The following is a 22,741-nucleotide window of genomic DNA, read 5'->3' as shown; positions in this document are numbered from 1 at the left end:
CTTCAGCTCCATAATCTTCCAGGTCGTCTGTCCCTCACAGCAGCCTTTTCTCCCCTTTTCTCCCCTGGGGGCGAGCATTGCTTTCCATCCTATTCTGGGGCACATCACCATTATGCCCCTCCCATCTTGGAAGTCTGTGCCCAGCCTTTCGCCCATCATCTGCCGGGCAGCCTCCCCGATCCTTCTTTAGTCCTTTCAGCCCCGACACAAAAGGGAAGCGCAGCCACGAGAAGCCGTCAGTTCAGGAGCCGGCGCCGACCCAGCCGGACGACCCTTCCGCGGGGCCGATGGGGGAAGCGGCCGGGGGCTTCCGAGGCCGAGCCAGGCGCGCGCGGGCTGCGGGAAGGAGGCTCCGTCCGCTCGGGTCCCTGCGGGGGCATCCCTTGCAAGCGCCGACCCCCCAGCCGGCAGGACACCGCCGCTCAGGGAGGCCGGCGGAGCAACTCAGCCTGGGCGCCCGGCCGCGACCCCCCGCGTTCAGCCCCGCCAGGCCTTCGCGATCCGCCGCGGACCTCGCCTCCCGCCGGCCAGCCTCAGCGGCCAAAGCCACGAGAGGCGGCGGCGCCCTTCCCGCAGCTCGAGCCGCAGCGGCGCCCGCCAAGCCTCCCCGGGCCTCCTGCGCCGGCTGCAGTTGCAGCTGCGGCGCGCGAGCCATACGGGCGCTCGCCGGGCAGCGGAGGAGGCAGGCGGCGCGCTCCGTCTCCCCGGCATCTCTCCCGCGAAGGCGGCACCCCACCCCTCGCCCCGCTTACCGGAGAGCCGCCGCCGCGCAGCCAGCCGAGAGCGAGGAGCTGGCGTCCGCCGGGGAAGGGCGCGGCGCGAGCCCGGATGGAGGAGAGGGCGCCGGGCGGGGGTCTTCCGCTTCCTGCATCGGGGGTCAGCGGGCGGGGGCCGGGCTGCTCTGCCTCCGCCGGCCTCCGGAGCCGATGCCGGCCGAGGGAAGCAGCGCCCCGCCGCCCGGCTCCGCTCTGCCCGCCCCGCGGGTCCCAGCCAGCCCGGCGCCGTCCGGCCCTCCCGTCCAAGCTGCGCAGCAAGGGAAGCGCGACCCCGCGGCGGGCGCTCGCCGTCTGGAGCCCCGCCCGTCAGCCGGGAGGGTTTGGCGCGCGGCCCGATGGGCTCCGAGTCCCGAGAGTGCGGCTCCCCCAGACGCCGCCCTGGCAAGGTAGCTGCCGGCGTGGCCAAGACGGCAGATAAGGTGGCGGGTGATCCTGGCTGGGGAAGCCCCCTCCTCGGTCGGCCTTTCTGCTGGGGCACCTCCCTCTCCCGTGGCTGGAGGCGCGGGGCGGGGAGCCGGACAGGCGGCCGTCTGCACTGGGAAAGCCGCGGAAGGGCGGCGAGGCGGCCGGGGGGGTTCAATCACGCGGCTGTTCCCCGAGGGAGACTCCGCTGGAGGCGGCCAGGCCGGGTTTGGCTGTGGGGCTCCCCCGGCGCCTCCTTCCGCCCCTCCCTGGGAGAAGCCCAGTTCACACCTTGCAGGCAAACCACCAGGTCCCTTAAAGCACGGGAGGCTTCGCTCGGCTCTCACACTCGGGCCGGGCTGAGCCCCCAACCGCTGTGCATGACTGGCCAGCGTTCCGGCCCGGCGCGCCTCCCTGTCGGGCAGGCTGGGCGGAGTGACCCTGGGCTGTACCGGGCGGGGGGGGGGCGCTATGGGACTCATCGGCCGTTCCCCCGCAGGGAAGCATAGCCGCCCGATGCAGCCGGGCCAGGCTGGGGAAGCAGCGGCTTGTCCTGCCTCGCCTGGCCTCCCGCCTCTCGTTGTGGCCGCGGGCGTCGGGGGAACAAGGCACGAAGCGTCGGGCGGACGTTTTTCCACCTCTCCATCCGACTCTCCGCGTTAACCTTCGGAGCGAGCCGGGGACGGAATGTGGCCAAGTCTTCCAAGTTCCTCCTCGCCCCTCTCCAGGGCCGCCTTGGCCGGAGCCGGGGGGGGGGGGCGGCGGCGGTGGGCGGGGCGCCGGGAATCTTGGGGGACGGACCGGGGGGGGGGAGATCGCACACTCCCGCCCGCCCCTTAAAGCGGCTCCGCCTCGGGGCGGCGGACTGCATTTCCCGGCCTGCCCAGCCTTGTAAAGGGCCAGCGCGAGGCCGCTGCACTTCGCCGAGCGCCGCTTCCGAAGCGCCCCTGAACGCCGCTCCCCGCGGGGCGGCCCTGGCGGGCGGGATGGCCGCAGACTGGACGGTGGTGGTCCTGACCTGCCAGCACAAGGACAGCGCCTTCGCCTTCCAGAGAGGTGAGAGGCAGTCGCCCCCGACGAAAGGAAGCGAAGGGGCGCCGGGCGCCTTTGGGGAGAAGACGACGCCCCCGCCCGACAGAGCCCCGCGGCTTCTGGAGGGGCTGCTCAGGGCGGGCGGGCAGCTGGGTTCCCGGCTGCCCCGAATCTGGCCTGGGGCAAGTAGGGCCGGCCACGGCGGAGGCGGCGCCGATGATCCCTTTCGGATGGTCGAAAGGCCGAGCGGCCGTGGGGAGCCGAGCCGCTTCTCCTTCAGGAGCTCCCAGCTGCTCAGCGCAGGCCAGCTGAAGAGAGCGGGGTGGGGGAGCCTCGCCCGCGGCTGCAGCCCCTCTGGGCACGAAGACCGTTTGGGCTGAGGAAGGGGCAGTGTGCGGGCAGGGAAGGCGCAAGGACGCCGCCGCTGCAGGAGAAGCCGCCCCTCTCCGGGCTCCATGGCAGCTGAAGGAGACCCCCAAAAGGCCAGAGAAAACTACCTGGTGGCTCCTGGTTTTAAAGGGGGAGAGGGGCCCTGGGGGGAGCCCAGATTGGAGGTGGGGGGCAGCCATCAGGGGTCTCCGTCTCCTGCTTGCTGTTAGGCCCGGGGCTCTGGCTGCTCCCTGCCCAAGGGAATGAAACAATGATTATGACTTATGAATGCCAGTAGGTGGTTGTGTTTTTGAATGCAAATGATATCAGATAAAAGCACGTTTAAATAATTTCAGTTTATTTAAAACAATAAAAAAATTCAAAAAAAAAAAAGAACAGGAAGTTCCTGTTCGAATTGTATTGTGTAAATGTGGTGTACATCTAAATTTTGTGTATGTGTATTTTACATGTTTGTAAATAAAAAAAAATTAAAAAGAAAAAAGGGAATGGTCGTGAGGAAGAGGCTGCTTGGTCAGATCCTGCCTGGCTGTCCTGTGTCTTCCCCAAGGCCCAAGCGGCTTCTTCTTCTTCCTCCCAGGGCGGCTGCCCACTTCTGCTCTCCCCCCTCGGGGCCCCTCCTTTCCCCATGAAAAGCAGGCCGTCTCTGCCACGCAGTCACCTGCTCCTTTCCTCAACTTCTTTCTTGCTTAAAGGGGGATAAAACAGTTTTGACCCATCAGTTCTACCCTGCCAGGTTGCAAGGACGATCTTTGATGACCCAGGCCAGATGGACAGGAGGGTGAAAGGGCTCCAGTGAGGCTGGGAGCTCACCTTGATGTCCAGGAAGCCTTTTTACTGTTCCTGCCCTTGGGGGTGGGGTGCCCTTGTGGCATCTCAACTGGAGCTTCCTGGGCAATCAGTAGCCTCCTTGTGGGGCTGGTTGTGCCCAAACGCCGCACAAACTGGGTGATCCTTTGTTTGCCTTCCAGAGCTGGAGATCCGCAGAGACAGAGGCTCCCTGGGCCAAGGGACCATCCTGCTCACTGTGGAAGACCCCAAAGCCCAGGTGGGCAGTGGAGGGGCTACACTCAATGCTCTCTTGGTGGCGGCAGAACACCTGAGTGCTCGGGCAGGTTATACGGTAAGCACCCCAACATCTTTACCCCCAGTTCACCCGCCCTCTTAGCTCCTGCTCCTGTTGGAGACCCCCAGCAAGTCAGCAAAACCTGCCTCCTGACTGCACTCCTCCTACGGTGGGCTTGGAGTCCATTTGTGAGACCCCCCCACTCTGGACCTCAGTTTGGGGTGCCTCTGGCCCAAGTTCATCTGGCTCTCCTCTCTGCTGCTCCAGGTGGTCACTGCTGACGTCTTGCAAGAGGCCAGGATTCTCGTCTTGCACATGGTGAGTGCAGAGAATCTCTCCCTGCTTTGCTGGATTTTGTGCTTGTGCGGCCTCCGCTTAGCCTGTCTAGGAAGAAGCAGGTTCCTGGCCCCCACTAGAGAATGGGGTGCATGCACTTGCTTCCCGGTGTCCTGCCTTGGGCCTCTGCTCAGGCTGAAGGACCCCCACCCCACTCCAGTTCCAAACGTATGGGAGTATCAGAAGCAGAAAAGGAGCAAACGCTCAGTTAGAGATCATAGCAGAGTGGTAGCCCTGAAGGCCAAGAGTGTCATGGACTCCCCACCACACATACACACACACAGAGGTTGTTGGTCCTGCCTGGCCCAGCTTCTTTGTCTGCTGCTACTCAAGGGCTGCCCTGCTGTTGGGTTGACCTGCAAATCACGGCAACTTTGTTTCTATAGCCAAGTGGACACACACACACGCACACACACACGTTGGGATGTGGGGCTTGGGGCTGACAGCCTGTGGGTTTCTAGGCTTGCTCCCTCCCAGCTCAGGGGACACGTGTTATCCTCCCCGCAGGGTCGGGACTTTCTCTTTGATGACTGCAGCCGTGCATTCCTCTGCCTCCCCCTCGAAGACCCTGCGGCCCCCACCGAGGCGCTTGCCTGCCACTTGGACCGGCTTCTGGCCACCTTGACTGAGCGGGTGAGTGGTGGTGGGGGGAGATGTGCTGCTGCTGGGGAGAGAAGGTCAGGCAGAGCAGCTGGAGGAGGGTGGGGGTTGCAGTTGCAGAGAGACCCCCCCTTGGGCTGGCAAGGGCTGAGAGGGGGCCAGAGCTTTCTGGGGTCCCTCCAGGAGGGGAAGCTGAAGACCACCATCCGTGCATCTGACCTGATGTCAACGGGGGCTGTGAAGGGTCCCGGTTTGACTTCTGCCAAGAACAGGGACATGATCGGATGTCTGTGCTGGCAGTTAGAGACGCTCATCACAAGTCACGCCTGGCCTACTTTAAAAGGAGGCCTACCTTTGGCAGGCTTATACCTGGAGCCGGAAAGCAGCAACCGGGCAACCAGGCCTGTATAAAGTGACCTGGCTGGGCATGTTGTGCGTCCCGTCCCCATAGGAGGTACATCTGGTGGGATGCAGAAGGGGGGCCTTCTCCGTGATGGCTCCCTCTCTCTGGCACATCATCCCTCTGGGAGTTAGACCAGTGCCCCCTCTTTCAGAATGCCCTGAAGACGTGAGTCTGTCAGTGGGCCTGGGGGACCCAGAAGCAGCCATTAAATGGCTGACATGACTGTGTGTTGTCACCGGAGGTGGGGTGGTTATTATTTTATTATTTTTACTTTTTCTTTCTTTTATCTTGTGTTTTTATTTCCTATAAGCCATCTTGAGTTGCCATGAGCATGTAGTTGGCAATATTACGTATTTTTCCCAATAAAGAATAAATCAACAGCACAGTCCAATCAGCCCTTGGCTCCATTCTGGGCCCCAGGCCAGCTGAGAAAACCACATTCTTCTTTGAAAAAGTGGCAGGCGGGGGGCCAGCCGCACCTTGGGGCGCCCTTCTCTCTCAGAGCTCTGCCCTTTAGAGTGTAGAGCACCATCCACCTGGCAAGGGGGGCTGTTTGCTCTGCAGAGAACTGGTTGTGTGAGCCTGCTAGCGAAATGGGCTCGGTTGGGTGGGTCGCAGCTTCCATGCCAGAGCTGTGAATCTGTTGCCAAGTTGGCACTTGTAATCTGGGGATCCCAGTAATTGTTATGCACTAGATCTGTTTTTATTTTGAGGCAGCAGTGATGAGCTCTGGAGATGGGAAATATTAACATCAGTCCCTTGTTGTGATGAGAACACCGTGTGGTGTGTGCCGTGTTGGGAGATCTGTAGGATGTTGGGACCAGGCTATCCCAGGCCCCAAATGGATCCCGTGTGTTTTGGGTCAACTGGACTCGTCTGTCCCTTCTGAAGGCCTCCGGGGCAGCTGCCCAGTTGCTGGTGCTCCCTTCCTTCTTGACTCTTTTGCAGGTCTGCAAGGGTTCTCCCCCAGGCGTGTGGGTCTCCAGCACGGATATGTTTCTGACGGTCCCTGCCACGGCGGGTGAGTCTGCCTGCAGGGCAGGGGGTGGCCCTCTTCTGCAGAGGGGCCCTCAGCCCTGCCTTGATCCCAGAGGCAGGAGTGGGAGGGGCCACTGGAGGAGGGAAGGGCCCCGTGCTGGGCCTCCTGGCCTCAAAGGACCTGCTGGGGGGCCCTGTTTCCCGCTGAGAAGATCTGTGGGGCTTGACGGCTCCCAGAGGGGGGGGGGCTGGATGGTTGAGGAAGCCCATTTCACCCTGCAGAAATCGACTGGCGGAACTTCCAGGGGGTGAAAGTGGTTGCAGTGCCCGCCAGCGTCTCCTATGCCAGGCACCATGGCATCTACTCTGTGGATTCTCAGGTGCCCCCCAGGAAGGTTGCTTATGTAGGCGGGGTGGCACTTCCTTCCTGCTCCTCATAATCTTCAACGCAGAGGCTTCTCCCGGCTTTCCCTGTGCAATTAGAAAGGTTTGCCTCTAAAGTGCCACCTCCGGCCAAAGGCGGCTAACAAGAGTATAACGTCAAGTAAGATCAAAATAGTGACGGACTCTGTCTGGGCCGTAAGAAAAAGTCCCCGTTATTTGCTAGGGATTCAGCCAACTCAGAGGTAACAAAAAGAGGGCTTGGAGTCTAAATAAGAGCTGAGTTTTATCATGAAATATGTGAGGGGATCACAGTCTCAAGATAAGCCCCTCAGCCCCAATAGGGAGACCCAGGGTGCTTCTGGCCTTCCTGCCTTCCCGGCAAGCAGTCTGGAGTCCAGGCTGTCCGAGAGGCTCCTATGGGGCACCTGGGGGCAGCTTGGGGGGGGGGGGGCTTGCTCAGGTTGCCTGGAAAAGGAAACAACTCTTTTCTTTGGCTGCCCAGATGTTGCTGGCTGGGCGAGGCAGGGCTGTTTCTGGCCTTCCCAAGGAGGGGAGGGCAGAGGGTCCTGGAGGGGAGTGTGTGCCCTCTCCCCTGCTTTCTTCCTGGGATCCTATCCCGGCACTGACCCTTCCTCCTGGTAGCTCTTTCCTGCCTTTGGGGTGGGGCATGCAGCCTAAGGATGGGCCCAACAGGGATTGCCTGAGAGGCGCAGCCCCTTTGCCCCCCTCCGGGGCTGCCTGGGTGCTTCCCCTGCCAGCAGTGTCAGAGGAACCACAACCTGCAGTTCGCCCCCCACCCCCACCCCCAGTCCGGCAGGAGGACCAGCCATGTCTAATTCAGCCCTTGGGCATCCACAGGCGGTGGTGCAAGACATCCTCCACCAGGGCTCAGAGGAGGAGATCCAGCGGTGCCTGGGGCCAGATGGAAAAGTCCCCCTGGTGAGTGGGAGCTTGGTGGGGCTGGGATTTTGTGTAGGGATGTGGCTGAGTTCACCCTGGGGACTGGCACGGGGGGGGGGGAGGGGCGGCGGCCTCAGACCCACAAAGCCAGAGCTGCCCCCAATTCTCTCTGGCAGGTGTGCGGGGTCGTCTTCTTCTCCTCCAGAGCGGCAGAGCAGCTTCTGGCCACCCATGTCATCCCCCCACTCAACGCCTGCACCTACATGGGGCTGGACTCGGGAGCCCCGGCCCTCCAGGTGGGGAAGCCCTGCCTGGGCTGGGTGGGCCAAAAGGAGCCCCCCTAGGTTTGGGTGCAGGCGTGGGAAGGCAGCCAAGGGAAGGGCACCCTCCCACTCCCACTTGGTCTCCCTGGGGAAGATCCCAAACTGGGGGGGGAGGGAGGGGGAGTTACAGACTAGGAGGCAGCCTCTGATGGGCGCCATCTTTCCCCAATCAGACCGACATGCAGCCTGGCACCTGGTTTTCTCCGGGTGATGACTCTCTTCTCTCCCCAGCTATCTCTCTTCTTTGACCTGCTCCTCTGCATGGCCCAGGCAGTGACGGAGGAGGCCTTTGTAGCTGGACGCCGAACAGGGACGGGGGAAGGAGATGCCCAGAGCTCTGGGGCAGCTCGGAGTGCCCGCACTGTGCTGTGGAAGACTCTCCGCAAGCTGCCACTCACAATGGGTGAGTCTCCCATCGCATGCCTGGTGCTGAGGAGGAGAGGAGATGATCTGGAACCCTAGCCGAGGGGGAGGGGGAGGGGCGGGGAGAATGGGAAGGGTGAGAGGCCTGCCTCCCAGGGAGGGCCAAAGTCTCCCTAGTTTGGCAGGCAGAACTAGGCCCCTGAGGGCCTTGAGTCGGTGACAGCAGCTGGCAGGTTCATGAAGTCCTTCTCTTCCCAGCCTACCTCCCTGATGGCACCTATGACTACATGACCTCATCCGCCAGTGAGCACATCTACCACCTCACCTCTCAGCTGGGTGATGCCCACAGCAGGGATTTCTACAAGGTGGCCCATTCCACTGTGGATGTAAGTTCCCATCCAGCCTTTTCCTTGTGGATGTGGCCTCTTGGCTAGGAAACGGGAGTGGCAGGAGTCGGAAGGCAGATGGTATTGCATGCAATCAGCAATCGGGAAAAATAATCCTCCTCGCACCCCAATTCCTGTTGAGGAGGCAAGTCCCTCTTTGCAGCTTGCCCTCTTCACGCTCTCCTGTGAGGAGGGCAGAGGGAATAGCTGGTTCTCGGTTCCCCCCAGAGCTCTCTGGGAGTGGGAGAGATTTTCTGGCATTTCCCCTTCTGTGCCATGCAGGAGCCGCGTCTACTGGAGGAAGGCTGCTCTCTCACCAACTGCCTGTTGGAGGGTGCTGTGGTTGTGGGGCCAGGGAACGTCATCCAGCACTGCAGCCTGGAGGTAGGTGGATGGTGGTCTTTGTCCCCCCTTGGCACCAAGTGTTTCTAGACTACCTCTGGCTGGTGCAGAAGAGGGGCTAATGCCAGAGATCGCCCACAGATGTGGGCCAGGACTGGGCAGAACCTGAGAGGAAAGGCCCAAGGTTGCCCCTGGTGCAGGGGGCCTTGTAAGGGATGCCTCCGTGCAGCTGATCCACCACTAGAGCCTGTAAGCATCCTGGGCTGATGCCGTGCTCTCCCAGAGAGTCCCTGGGAGAAGCCTCTCTTGCAGGTCTGGAACAAGCCCCCCCTCCCCCCCAATTTCACTTCCTAAGAATGAGGGGTGTGGATGGGGCCTCTTTCAAGAGGTGCTTTGACCACTTGTGTAACCTCTTCTGAGCAAGGACGGATGGCTGCTTGGACTTCCTCCAGGGCCCCTTGCACATCCGTTCCGGCTGCCTCCTCACAGGGCTAGATGGGGCCTCCTCCGTGGCCCTCAGAAGCCACGTACTTCAGGACGTTGTCATTCAGGGACATCTGATCCGGCTGAGACACATGAGCTGCAAAGTATTCACTCTGAGTGGACGTCACGATGACTGGCAGGTGTGTGCAAGATGCTCATTTGGAGGAATTTAGCCTGGGGGGTGAAATCATACGCCCCTCAGAGAGGGTTCGCAATTTGGGAGTCCTCCTGGATCCACAGCTGACATTAGAACATCATTTGTTGGCTGTGACCAGGGGGGCCTTTGCCCAGGTTCGCCTGGTGCACCAATTGCGACCCTACCTGGACCGGGAGGCCCTTCAGATAGTCACTCACGCCATCGTCACCTCAAGACTGGATTACTGTAACGCGCTCTACATGGGGCTGCCCTTGAAGAGTGTTCGAAGACTTCAGTTAGTCCAGAATGCAGCCGCGCGAGCGATTGTGAGTGCACCTAGGTACACCCACGTTACACCCATCCTCCGCGATTTGCACTGGCTGCCCATTGGTCTCCGGACTCGCTTCAAGGTGCTATTCGTTACTTTTAAATCCCTACATGGCATCGGACCTGGCTACCTGAGAGACCGCCTCCTGCCAATTACCTCCCAAAGACCAATTCGATCGCACAGACTTGGCCTTCTCCGGATTCCATCTGCCAGCCAATGTCGGCTGGCGACTCCCCGGGGGAGGGCCTTCTCTGTTGCAGCTCCGGCCCTCTGGAACGAGCTCCCCGTTGAGATCCGGACCCTTACTACCCTTCCGGCCTTCCGTAAAGCTATTAAGACCTGGCTGTTCCGGCAGGCCTGGGGCTGTTGAAGTATCCAGCCCCACTTTAAGTTATGAATGTTGCTGTACTTTTAAATTGTTGTATTGTCTTATATGTTCCCCCCTCCCTTTTTATTGTAAGCCGCCCGGAGTCTTCCGAGAGCGGGTGGCATACAAAACTAATTAATGAAATGAATGAAATGAAATGAATTTCTGCAAGTTCCCACCTTCTCAGCCCCCTGAGCTGTCCGTAAGAACAAACCAAATCCTGAATGGTGGTTTCAGAGAGATTTCCTTCTCAGGGCTTTCAACAATGGCAGAGCTTCTAATGCCCTGGGAAAGTTCTTCAAAATTCAGGGGTACTTTCAGAGACTGTTTCTGCCTTAAAAGCAGCCACCGCTGAAGTGTATAGTGTAGCCAAACATCAGCAGAGGAAACGTTTATGACATTTTATGCCATGTCATAAATTTATAAAATATTTTGTAAAATTTGCCAAATTTCAGTTCGTATGGTTTCATCCAGGTAAAGGTTACAGACACAAGGGTTTTAGCAGTATGTAGAGAAGCTGGCTCAGCTTCTCTGGCCCTCCTCATTGAGCAGCCAGTGTTCACAGCAGCCGGCTACCTGCACAAGGAAGCCGATGAGTCTCCCAGCAGAGACAGTCACACATTCCTCAAAGTGGGTTGCTACTTCTGAGACAGAGATCATTTTCCACAGACTACAGCGACTGAAGAGAATGGCACCTTCTTGAACTTGCCATGGGCAGCCTTGTATCACCGGACTGGAATACGGTAGGTGTCATCTCGGTGAGGCTATGATACTCCAAGACCTCCTCAATCCTGCCTGTGGATGCAGCCCGCTAGGCTCACAAAGAGCAGTGGGATGCCCAGTTACTCGGAGGCGGGGAAGTTGTGGGTTCTGTTTGATACCAGGCACTTGTGGGGGCGAGGAGGAACCCGGGGTCAACTGGTTAAGGGCCTTGGAGAGCTTGGAGGAATCTTCTTGGAGACTCTCCAAGAACTGGCAGCTGCAGGGAGAGAAGAGTTCCAGGAGCCTCTCCTGGAAGCAGCTGCAGGATGGGGGCTGCACTGGGCCCTGCAGGGACAGATGGATTTGAATCTGGTCTTTTTTTCAACCTTTGAAGAACTCTGGCCCAGAAAGGAAACAAAACCTGCAACTTTAAAGCCCTACATGGCTTAGGACCAGCCTATCTGCAAGACCGCCTACTGCCATACACCTCCCAACGGCCAATAAGATCCCACAGGGTGGGCCTCCTTCGGATACCGTCAGCCGGACAGTGTTGGCTGGCAGGCCCCCGGAGGAGAGCCTTCTCTCTGGCTGCTCCGACCCTGTGGAATCAGCTACCCCCAGAGGTCCAGACCTTACCCACTCTCATGGCCTTTAGGAAAGCCGTTAAAACCTGGCTGTTCCGGCAGGCCTGGGGCTGTTGACATTAGGGTTAAGGTCCAGCCCCGATTAGAAGGTATGTGTATTGTGAATTTTAAACTATTTTTTTACTTATTTTGCTTTTCTTTTTTCTTCTTTCGTTGTAAGCCGCCCAGAGTCCTCCGGGATTGGGCGGCCTATAAATTTAATAAATGAAATTTAATAAATGAAACAAACTTATTTAGCCCCTGGGTGAGCAAGTAGTCTTCAGGGGACCAGGCAGAGCCATGCAGAAACTATCAACTACTCCCCTAGGCCCACTCTTTGACCCATCCCCAGGTGGGGGCGCAGGGGGGACTGCAGAGAGAAAGTAAAAAAAAGGGGGGGGTTGCACCTCACCACGCAATTGCAAGCTAAACAAGAGAGATACGTTGTGGTTGTGGCAATGATTAGAAGACTCCTGTGATACATTTTCATTTGGGTTCCAGTACCCTGGCTTTGTTTTTGAGGAACGCGATGGCTCAGTGGCCAAGACGCTGAGCTTGTCGATCAGAAAGGTCAGCAGTTTGGCAGTTCAAATCCCTAGTGCTGCTTTTCGGAGGGAGCTTCCATGACTTGTCCCAGCTTCTGCCAACCTAGCAGTTCAAAAGCACGTAAAAATGCAAGTAGGAAAACAGGAGCCACCTTAGGTGGGAAGGGAACAGTGTTCTGTGCGCCTTGGGTGTTGACTCATGCCGGCAATATGACCACAGAGACCTTTTCAGACAGCGCTGGCTCTTTGAAACGGAGATGAGCACCACCCCCTAGAGTCGGGAACGACTAGAACATATGTGCGAGGGGAACCTTTCCCTTTGCTTTGGGGGATTGAGAGAAAGTTCTCCTCTCTTCCTCACACAGACACTGGCTAGCAAACATGCAGTTTTAACCCTGGTCAGAGAGGTGAAGGCTGGCAGACTCAGGCCCTGGCTCTTGGCAGCCTTGGCCTCTGCCCTGCTCTCAGGGGGCCAGCCTAGCCCCCAGCAGCAGGGCAGCCCCATCTATTCCTCTGCCAGGCTGGCCCTTGCTCTGGAGCCGAGGGTTTGCGTTGCCACTGCCACCGGCTTCCCCTGTGTTCTCCCCTGAGCAGGAGCCAGGACCTGTGGAGGCCAGACGTCCCACGGGAGAAGCGCTGCCTGCTGAACGCCTGTCTCTTCCCTGTGCTCTGCTTCTCGGAGACCCTGGGCCTCGGGGACCTCTTGTGGCTCTTGGGCTCTCCAGAGCCGCAGCAGCTGCAGTCCTGGAGGAAGGCCTGGCGCATGTCCTGGGAGGAGATGAGGGCCTGTCTGGACCAGGAGGCCGAACTGGCCTCCCGCAGGGCCCTCTTTTTCCTACAGGCCCAGCGCAAAATCCAGCGGGTCCTGAGGGAGCAGAGGAATTGCAGCCTCCTGCCCCTGATCCGCTCGGCTGTCCTGGAGGGCTTTGGGGAGGCTCTGCTGGATACACTGGACCAGGGTAAGGAAGCGTGTCTGGGGTTCCTACAAATCCCCCCATTTGCCGGCCTCTGTCTCAGGCCAAGCCTGTTCCTTTGCCAGGCCACCCTAGGAGGTTGGAGGGGGAAGAATGTCCTTTGGCCCAGCCCTCTGCCCAGGCCCCTGGGGGGACGTGTGTGCCAATGGGGCAGGAGAGGGAGAACTCTTGGCTCTGCTTCCTCCCTAGTGGCTGCCACCGCTGGGGATCTGGGGGTTGCTGCTCGGGCCCTGGCCTGCATCGCAGATCTCCTGGGCTGCATGGCCAGAGGAGAGGGGGGGTTACGGAGTGGCCCCACCGCCAACCTTGCTTGGGCCACTGCCTTCCAGCAACTGGAGAAGGGAGACATCGCTCAGGGCGTAAAGGCACTTGCCGTGGAGAGGAAGAAATGGTTAAGCAGGTACTGGAAGGGGGATGGGGGAGAGATACAGGGCAGTCTCTGCAGATCTGCCAAGGCTTCCCACACCTGTGCTTGGGGGACCCTGTTTGTCTGCCCCAGAGCTGCCTGGAAAGACCCCTTCCCAATGGCAGGCAGCTGGCATCTACTGCTCTGCCCCAAGCACCTGAGCCATTTGCGGGAGGCTGTGCAGCACATGTGCCAGGGGATGGGGAAGAAACGCTTCACCCCTGCCAGCCTTCCTTGCAGGAGGCCCTTGGAGGGGTCCAGCAGGGCTGCCATGCTCCAGTGGCTCTGGGGAAATTGCTCCGCTTTTTGGGAACGTGTCTCTGAGGGCAGCACAATCTCCAGGCTCTTTCCAAAGGGGATATGCCCGCCAGAGGCTCCCAGCAGCCTGGTTCCCCTCCTCTTCCAGACCCATCCTGCTGGTTCGCGCTGCCCGACACTACGAGGGGGCCGAGCAGATTCTCATCCGCCGGGCCATCCTGCTCTCCTGCCAGTTCATTGGCCTCTGGCAAGTGGAACTGCCTCCCCTGGGCTGCTGGGTGAGAGTGGAGTGCCCTGCACGGATTGACCTCTCTGGTAGGTGACAAGGGCAGAGGCTCTGTGGATGCCTGCCGAGAGGAGCTGGCCCACCTGGGGCCCAGACTGATCCCCTGCACTAAAAATACCTGGCTAAAATCTGTATGGTTTGCAGCTTGGGAGGAGCAAGGGCCTGCAGCTTGGGAGGGGCAGTTGGGGTCACTAATAGGGGTGGGTTGGCATGTGCGGAAAGCCCTGAGCAGGCCACGGCCAGAAGATGCCTCATTCAGGCCACGTCGATCTCCAAGGACTGTCCTCCGTCCAGGCCACTGCTTGGTTCTCGTGCAGGAGATGCAGCGCAAGGAAACTTCTCCAAAACTTTATTTCCCCAGGAACTCCTCCGACTGTTTTGCCACCAGGTTTTGTGTCAGCCCTAAAGCCCAACAATCATTGCTGGTTGTGGAGAACATGACTTACTCCTAGTGCCAATACTTCTCCAGGCTTCCTCCTCTTCCTCCTAATCTTGCTGAAGGCAATTTGAAATTCCTACCATCAACTTCTCACTGTGTGCAAACTCTACATGGAATGAAGAGGGGTTCCATTTTTGTTTCAACCTCCCCCCCCCCCCCATTCTGTAGTAGTGGCAGCTCTGCAACATTCTCTGCCTGTGGACAAAGCCAGCAAGAAGTCTGCATCATCTTACGCCCTTCAAGAGCCTTCACTTTCTGCCCAGCCCATCCTTCTTGACCATTTGTAGCCTCAAAGTTCTTCCTAGCTTTCACTAGCTCCGTTTCAGAATTGTGACCAAATCATGCCTGGTGTGCCCAGGTGAGGCTTGAGCCAAGAAATCCCAGCAGCTGTAAAAGAGATGTAGACGCTCAAGCTTTGTCAATGGGTTCTATCTGATGACCTTTGGTAACAGGACCGGTGTTTTCTAGGGGGCTGGAGTGATACCCCTCCAATCACGTATGAACACGGTGGAGCAGTGGTGGATGTGGCTGTCCTGGTGGACGGCTGTAGGCCTATTGGTGCCCAGGCCCGACGCATTGCCAAACCAGAATTGCAGCTGATCAGCACCAGTGGAAGTCTGGAGGGAGAGGTGGCGGTGGAGTTGGTCTGTCGTGACCTAGAGGATCTGAGGGATTACTGCCAGCCACACATGCCAGGTGAGAACCTACCTCTTCCGTCCAGCTGTCCCTCCCTCTAGCCAAAAAGGAATCAGAATGTGGAGCCAAAAAAGGGGGGGGGGTTGCCATGTTGTCCTGGGGAGTCTGGAGAGGTTGTGTCTCAGCCAAGATGTCATTTGGCAGAGCATTTTCACCCAACTTGAATAACACCCAGGACATGGGAAGAGCCTTTTTATAGCTTGATTGACTTGGTTCTCCTGCCATTTGAGATGCCCTGTGAATCGTGCCCAATGCTCTGTCCCTCCTATTCTGAAACATTGTCATGGTGGTGGTGCCCCAGTGGGGGAGGCCTTTAGGCTCCCTCCCCTCTTTCCCTGCATCAGAAGCCTTCAGGATCTTTCCCTGGTCTTGGCCGATGGTCTTGGCCTGCTCCTCAGTTCAGGATTCCTTGCACCTGGGCTCTCAAGCAAAGGGCCAGGGTAGGTTTGAGGGGCTTGGCTGGCCATCCTCTCCGGTCCTTGCTGCAATTCCATCTCTTCTTCCAGGAGCCTTGCTCAAAGCTGCCTTGGTCTGCACTCAGATTGTTAATCTCCTGTCCCCGCAAACCTTGCGAGAACAGCTGCAGGAACGATTTGGAGGTGGCTTTGAGCTTCACACCTGGTCTCATCTGCCCCATGGATCGGGCTTGGGTAAGTGGGGGCTCTCGGCCTGCTGTGGGTTGGTTGAGAGCCAAGCAAGCCATGGAAATTGCTTTTCTTTACTTTATCATTCATTCATTCCCAATAAAATAGAAGATTTGTAGCTCAGGGTTGAATTGAGGGGTCCTTGGTGCTCTCTCAGCTTGTTGGCACTAGCACTGGCCACTGAGACCTAGTTTGGCTAATGAAACATTTGCAAGAAACAACTAAGCTCATAAGAGCATCAAAGACCCCTCATCCATCCACCCACCTAGCTGCCCATCCCAGATTCTGGGTGGCTTATAATGAAAACGTGAACAGTGCCAAATGATTCCCCCAAAGGAAAACAACAATGCAGGGAAAGGAAACCGTGCAAAAGAATCCGGATTTCCGCGAAGGAGCCCCTGGGAAAGCAGGGCCATGTCTCCAGGCCAGATGGCCAAAGCAGCCCTTCAGGTCCTTCCAGAGGTCCAAAAGGTTCCTGGCCAGGCTGACCTGGGGAAAGGGGGGGGGGGAATGAGGCTGTGCATTATGGCAGCAGCTGCCTCTTCCCGTTACTCCCTCTCAGGCTGTTAGCCCTGATCACCAAGCCCGCCATTTTGTGTAGAGGATGGCTCTGAGAACTAATTCTGGGGAAGATTCCCAAAGCTTTTCCCAAATGATTCGCCTCCCCATCAGGGTCTTCCAGCTCTGAGGTTTTTTGAGAACTGAATCCCCCCCGGAGAATCTGATGGTCAAGCGCCATCCTTGTTGTCCGTTTGGGGCCTCCGTGTGGAGGCTCCCTTTTCCCTAGGCCACATTTGTGTTGCTTTGCGTTCTTCCACAGGGACAAGCAGCATCCTGGCAGGTGCAGTGATCGCATCCCTCTATCGCGTATCTGGGCGCTGCGCTGGTGTAGAGTCCCTCATTCATGCGGTGCTGCACTTGGAGCAGGTTTTGACCACAGGCAAGGAGTTTGTCCTATTGCTGCCTTGACCAGCCCTTCCTAGCATCAGTAGAAGAGGAGGAGAAGTTCCCCATGTGTTGCAGCTGCTTAAAAAGGCAAAGGCCGTTTTTAACAGGAGTCCAGGTCACAAGGAGCAAAGGCCCGTGATGTTAGTCAGGTCCCACGTGGAATATTCTGCCTGGTTCTGAGCACCAGAGCCTAAAATGGACACTGACAACCTGAAGTGAGTTTAGGCTAGATCAGGGGTCTGCAACCTTAAACACTCTTAAGAGTGTTTGTCTGTGTCTGTCTCTCCCTCTCTCACACACATACACCTTCTATCTCCCTCCCTGTCTGTGTCTCTGTCTCATCTGCTACCTCCCTTCCTCCCCTTCTCTCTCTCTGTCTCTCTCTCTCACCTTCTATCTCCCTCCCTCTCTGTGTCTCTGACAGTGTCTCTCTCTCACCTTCTATCTCCCTCCCTGTGTCTCTCTCTGTCTGTGTCTCTGTCTCATCTTCTACCTCCCTTCCTCTCTGTATCTCTCCCCCCCCTGTCTGTCTCTCACACCTTCTATTTCCCTCCCTCTCTGTCTCTCTTCCCTTCTCCCGTCTCTCTCACCTTCTATCTCCCTCCGTGTCTCTCTCTGTCTGTGTCTCTGTCTCATCTTCTACCTCCCTTCCTCTCTGTATCTCTCCCCCCATCTCTCTCTGACCTTCTATCTCCCTCCCTCTCTGTGTCTCTGTCTCATCTTCTACCTCCCTTCCTCTCTGTATCTCTCCCCCCATCTCTCTCTGACCTTCTATCTCCCTCCCTCTCTGTGTCTCTCTGTCTGTGTCTCTGTCTCATCTTCTACCTCCCTTCCTCTCTGTCTCTCTCCACCCTCTCTCTCCGTCTGTCTCTCACACCTTCTATCTCCCTCCCTCTCAGTGTCTCTCTCCCCTTCTCCCCCCGTCTCTCTCTGCTTCTATCTCCCTCCCTCTCTGTATCTCTTTCCCTGTCTCTCTCTCTCTTGGTCTCTGTCTCTCTCTCTCACACACACACACATCTTCTATCTCCCTGCCTCTGTGTCTCTTTCTGTGTCTCATCTTCTACCTCCCTTCCAGTCTCTATCTCTCTCCCCCCTCTCTCTGTCTCTCTCTCACACCTTCTATCTCCCTCCCTCTCTGTCTCTCTCCCCTACTCCCCCGTCTCTGTCTCTCTCACCTTCTATCTCTCTCCCCGTCTCTCTCTCTCTTTCTCTCACCTTCTATCTCCCTGCCTCTGTCTCTGGCTGGCTGTGGTTGCAAGAGGAGGGGGGGTCACCCGAAGGGACTCATCCAGTGTGGCTTACACTTGTTCCTCAGCCGGCCTGGATTTCCAAAAAGTTGCCAAGAAGAAAAGGGGCAGTGAAGAGCCCTAAGGAGACCTTGTCGGGTTGGCCCAGCCTCGACTTTCTGAGAGAGAGAGAAGAGACAGACAGACAGACAGACACACACACACACAGAGAGAGTTACAGAGGGGGAGGGGTGACCGGCTGATGGGTGTCATTGACGAGGGCCCTCTGAGTTCTCCGGGTCTGACCCCCTGGGTGGGAGTGCAGTTCCCCCAGCCCTCACGTTAGCGAAGGCGGCGTTGGTCGTGGCTGGTTCGGGCCAGTATCTCGAGGTAGAGAGCAGGTTCTGTGTCCCCCCAAGCGACGGAGGCTCTCCCAGCACCAACAAGGGCCGGAAGAAGCTCCAGCAAGAGTGAGGTGCCGGAGAATCAGCCCTGGCCGCTTCTCCATCCCCTGCCTTTGCCCTTACCTTCTCAGGCCAGGCAAGGAGTGACTGGGAGGGGAGGGCGAGGGTGGGGCAGCCAGTGGTGGGATCAGCCGACAGGGAGCCACAGCAAAGGGCCCAAAGAGCCGCGTGTGGCTCTGCAGCCGCAGGTTGCAGGCACGCAGGCTAGCTGAATAGGAGGGAAAACTATCTCTGGTTAAAGGAAGTTGAATCCATCTGAGGGGAGATGAGGTGGCTCCCTTGAGGGAAGTAAGCATTATCCCATAGAGCCCCATTCTCCACAGCCCCAGAGAGCTGGAGCAGGAACGCCAGATATCAAAAGGTGGGGGACAAGATTCCGCTTATGTTTGAGACAAAAAGTCGTGATGGGAAGGCAGAGTCAGCTGCCTGTTCCCTGGAGGTCTTCAGACACTCTGGGGATCAGAGGAGATGTGTCTGGAGGCCCCTTCTCTTCTGAGAAAATGCCATGAAGTCCCTCTTAGATTCCTGCCAAGGGCAGTGCATCCTCACACGCTCCCCCTGGTTGCAGGACTTTCACTTCACTGCAAGGGAGATGGAGGACCTGCTCTCGGCCTCTCTTGCCCGTTTCCAATGGTGGCTGCGGAGCAGTGAGCAGAGGCTCCTGGGCTCGGAGCTTCCTTCCTGGCCTGGGCCTGAGCCCCTGCGCTGTCCTTTTCAGGTGGCGGATGGCAAGACCAGGTGGGTGGGCTGGTCCCAGGGCTTAAGATTGGGCGCTCGAAGGCCCAGCTGCCACTGAAGGTCGAAGTGGAAGAGATCAGCCCCCCGGAAGGCTTCGTCCACACCTTGAACCAGCACTTGCTCTTGCTGTACACGGGGAAGACCCGCCTTGCTCGCAACTTGCTCCAGGTATGTGAGGCGCATCTTCTGACTAGCACCCCACTTTGCACACGTTTGCTCCTAGATCTTAGTCTCATAAAGCTGCTTCCTTGGGTAGATGATAGGTACACAAACCCTCAATACACTTAGATGAAAAGGTGGTTACAGGCTATAGAGTTCACATGTGAAGGCCTCACATGTGGCAACATTACAAGAAACAGCCAAAATAACACACAGCTTGTATTGTAACAAAATTGTGGAACAGATTTTCTTCTATGAAAAATACAAACTTGAAATTCTGTCTGCCATATTTGTAGACCTTCAACAGACAAATAGAATTGGATTTAGCCTTACTCAGAGTAGATCCATTGGAACTAGTGATGCTTGAGAATTACCCATATTTCTCTAGATCCAATCAAAAGGTATCAGATCAGGGAATCTGGTCCCTGGCCTAGACCTGCTCTCTAGATGATGCGCAGAGGCTCCTTGGCACAGGACGGCCTCGTGCTCTGAAAATGCCAGGTGGGCTTCTCTCCTGAGGACTCTGCAGAGAGCCAGGAGGACCTTGGTGAGTTGTGAACTGAGATCAGCAGCCATGTGTTTGGCCTATAGTGGAATGTCTGTGGTCATGGTTGCTCACAAGCAGCCACTTTAAAATTGGTACAGCACCCCTACTCCAAGGAAAGTCAGCAGCCTTGAAATGCCAGAAGAGAGCATAGATAATTTTGCAATTTGATCCTCAGAAGACTGCTGCAGTGTCTTCCTGCAAATTTCGCTACTTTTCTAATAACTCTTTTGATCCAGAAAAAGGAATTAAAAGAGGGATTCACTCTACCCAACTTTCTCTAAATGGTTAAGTCTTTAATCCACTTCAAAATATCCACTTCAGTAATCATATGATCTAGCAACATTCCTTTAACTTTTATTTTACACTGCCCATTGTCCCCAATTAATTAAAATAAAAATCTTTCCCAGAGAAATATGCGTTTGTCTTAAAAATATTTTAAAACAATAAATCCAAATTCAATGGTTCCCTTAGCCCGCTTTCAGTTTTCTTAATTTAAACTTGGTGAGTTTTTTTAAAATCTTTAATTATTTTTCAATATTTTAAAATTCTTGCTTATCTTCAGATAAAAAATCTGAAATGAAGGTTCACTTACTGGGCAGCTTGATTGCTTTGCTGGCTCAAAGATCTTTTACTATGAATTGTCTTCCAACTTTAAATAGTGTGTGCTGGGCGGGCAAACTCAAGGCCCTTTGCAGGCTCTGCTGTAGCTGTGCGCTCACTGTCTCCCCGAGTCTCTGCACCCGGGTTCAATGAAGTTCTACGTTCCCTTTGGATCTTGAGAGTCTCCTCACAAGGAGCAGCTTTTCAAAGCACCCACGGCTCCCGCCCTCTCCTTGTACGGGGAGGTGTTGTTGCCCTGAGCTGAACACATGGCTGCCGATCTTCCCCGCATTGCCATCCCAGAGTTTGTGACAGCGTGCCATTTTTTTGCCCATGCAGAAGTCCAAAAAATATTATTACTATTACTTATTTATTAGATTTCTATCCCAATGGAATTTAAGTATATTTTGTTATTAGGTTCACATTCTAAACTAACTTGAGTGGGCCCTGGAGACTTCCCATCCCTGTCTGACCTCCCCCTCCTCCCCCCCCCCCCGCATTTCCCCTTTGGGAAGCGGACCCAAGCAAAGGCATTGTGCCCTGTCCTGCCTCTTCCTGAACCTGCCTGTTCAGTTGACAGGGGAAGGTCCATGGCCAGCTGGTTGCCTCCAACTACTTCACCCCCCCAATCACCTCCCATGGTACCTGTGGATCGCCGGGGGGGGGGGGGCGGTTCGGGGCAGCAGTACTGTTCCCTGTAGCTGCCCCAAAGCTCAAGAATGTGGACACTGCAAGGCCTCTTAGCCCCCCCCCCCCAATCAATGCAAAGACACATCTGAGAAGGAAGAGGTTTGTGCTGAAGGGCATTGCCTTGTTTCTCTGCAGGATGTTCTAAGGAACTGGTATGCCAGGCTGCCCAACGTGGTAGAGACTGCCAGTGCCCTGGTGAGCAATGCCGAGGAGTGTGCCCAAGCCCTTAAACAAGGTACCCACACTTGAGATGAAGCTGTGCCACGAAGGGAGCCAGAAACCCAGACCAGTCAGGGAACGGCTAGAGGAGACCCCCACATTTTGAGAGTGGGCGACTGTCCCTGTGCTTGTGGAAGAGATCCTTTGGAGTTTCAGAAAGGCTTTCAGGGCTCTTAAGTCAATTGAGGAATTGTGAAATAAGCGACCCCTTTAACCTTATTGGTTAAAAAGCAACAGTTGAAAGCAAGGAGTAGGAAGAAACTGCCAGTTTTCTCAAGGAAGGCAACCCAAAAGCTGGAGTAAGATGGGCCCCGCCCTCATCCAGGGTCTTCAGGAGGCAAAGCTCCCAGGATGCAAAGGTGGTGCAGCCAGGTGGAGCCATCTTGGGCCAAGTAGGAGGCTGACATCTGGCTGGGGAAGGGAGCCAGGAGACCCACCCATAGATACCCCATTCTCTTAAGAAGTGGATGGGGAGTCCTCCAGAATGGGAGACAGCCAAGCAGAGTGATCACGGTGGGTCCCAGACAGGATGCGCAGACTGACCTGAGTGCTGTGGGGGTGCTTGGGCGCCCGTCCTCCAGAGAGCACCTGGGTGTGTGTGTGTGTGCTGCTATCCTCCTCCCCTTCTCCTTCCAGGCAACCTGGCTCTGCTGGGCCAGTGTATGAATCGGTACTGGCTGCAGAAGAAGGAGATGGCCCCTGGCTGTGAGCCTCTGGTGGTCCGGCAAATCATGGAGGTGCTCCAGCCCCACGTCTATGGGCAGAGCCTGGCTGGGGCTGGCGGTGGGGGCTTCCTCTTCCTGGTAACCAAAGAACCCAGGAACCAGGTGGCCTTGCAGGAGATCCTGGTAGAAGCTGCTGTAAGTGAACACAGTCCCCGCACTGGACAGCTCCTCCAAGGAAGAGACCGCTCTGCAGGCTTGGGAGCGATGGGGAGAGCAACACAGAAACCTTGTAATGTATGGGGGCGGCTGGGTGGAGGGGGCCCCAGGGCTTCCCCCATGGAGGGACAGGAAGACCACTCCCTCCAGCAGCCTGAGAGCTACGAAGGTAGGAATCGCAGAAGATGCTCCGCTCGAAGCTCCTTTACCCATATATCCCTTTCAGGTTCTTGGAAATGTTACCATCCACACTGTGGAAGTGGACACAGCAGGATTCAAGGTGGAGCTTCTGGGGGACACACACACTTTAGAGGCATGAAAGAGCAGCTCCGTCCTGGGCTGCTCCTCCACCACGAAGGGGGTGCAGGAACCAGAGCCGGCTCTGCTCCGCTGCAAATCCCACTCAAGGAAACGGTGGACGAAATTCTTGGAAAGAGGTGAAAGCAGCAGGACGTTCATCCATTGCAGGAGGCAAGCAACAGCCAGCCTGGCAAACCTAAGCGCTTCCCATGCAAATGGGTCCCCAAAGGAAGCAGTGCATTGGCTGGGAACGCCCACAGTTATTCATTTGCAATTGCAAAATAAAGGTTGCACGGGTTGCTTTCTTAAGAGCTAATGAGGGTCTGGTGCATTTTTAAATTCAAAGTGGCAATACATTGCTTGTAATCGCAGAAATTATAGCCTACTGAGGAGGAGACATGAAC

At 56.8% G+C, this 22,741-nt stretch overlaps 2 protein-coding genes across 4 annotated transcripts in view; one reads left to right on the top strand and one right to left on the bottom strand.

The window, feature by feature from the left end:
• The window catches only part of ST3GAL2 (ST3 beta-galactoside alpha-2,3-sialyltransferase 2), a 31,558-nt gene extending 30,699 nt beyond the window's left edge, over positions 1-859 (bottom strand). The window contains exon 1 of the mRNA XM_087729562.1: positions 753-859. The gene's annotated coding sequence lies outside the window, so the exon portion shown is untranslated. The remainder of the gene's footprint in view (positions 1-752) is intronic.
• FCSK (fucose kinase) lies at positions 771-22,405 on the top strand. 3 transcript variants are annotated; one of them, XM_087729554.1, is made up of 23 exons: positions 775-1,162; positions 3,569-3,720; positions 3,931-3,981; positions 4,507-4,632; positions 5,951-6,023; positions 6,263-6,360; positions 7,223-7,303; positions 7,441-7,560; positions 7,819-7,990; positions 8,209-8,336; positions 8,619-8,720; positions 9,131-9,301; positions 10,662-10,735; positions 12,457-12,821; positions 13,026-13,236; positions 13,649-13,815; positions 14,694-14,921; positions 15,428-15,571; positions 16,386-16,505; positions 18,922-19,109; positions 21,073-21,172; positions 21,793-22,016; positions 22,264-22,405. In XM_087729554.1, the coding sequence occupies exons 1-23, from the start codon at positions 829-831 to the stop codon at positions 22,354-22,356; spliced, it is 3,522 nt and encodes a 1,173-aa protein (XP_087585680.1). In that variant the 5' UTR covers positions 775-828; the 3' UTR covers positions 22,357-22,405. The 3 variants fall into 3 exon arrangements, with proteins under 3 accessions (XP_087585683.1, XP_087585680.1, XP_087585681.1); XM_087729555.1 differs by lacking the exon at positions 775-1,162 and adding an exon at positions 1,990-2,234; XM_087729557.1 differs by lacking the exon at positions 22,264-22,405 and having other exon boundaries at positions 771-1,162; positions 21,073-21,132; positions 21,793-21,955.
• Positions 22,406-22,741: the final 336 nt, after the last annotated feature.

This window comes from Thamnophis sirtalis, unplaced genomic scaffold, assembly GCF_051295495.1.
Source record: "Thamnophis sirtalis isolate CommonGarterSnake01/CBP01778 unplaced genomic scaffold, rThaSir2_p1.2 scaffold_14, whole genome shotgun sequence".
Classification (NCBI taxonomy): domain Eukaryota; kingdom Metazoa; phylum Chordata; class Lepidosauria; order Squamata; family Natricidae; genus Thamnophis; species Thamnophis sirtalis.
Note: the sequence above shows the minus strand (reverse complement) of the source record. Positions and strands in the feature narration are given on the sequence as shown.

Bases quoted from the DNA above. Each gene is read 5' to 3' on its own strand.
- FCSK (XM_087729554.1), top strand. From the start codon at position 829: ATGGAGGAGAGGGCGCCGGGCGGGGGTCTTCCGCTTCCTGCATCGGGG. The intron at 8,337-8,618 runs GTAAGTTCCCAT...TGTGCCATGCAG, and splicing joins TGGCCCATTCCACTGTGGAT to GAGCCGCGTCTACTGGAGGA. The intron at 14,922-15,427 runs GTGAGAACCTAC...CTCTTCTTCCAG, and splicing joins CTGCCAGCCACACATGCCAG to GAGCCTTGCTCAAAGCTGCC.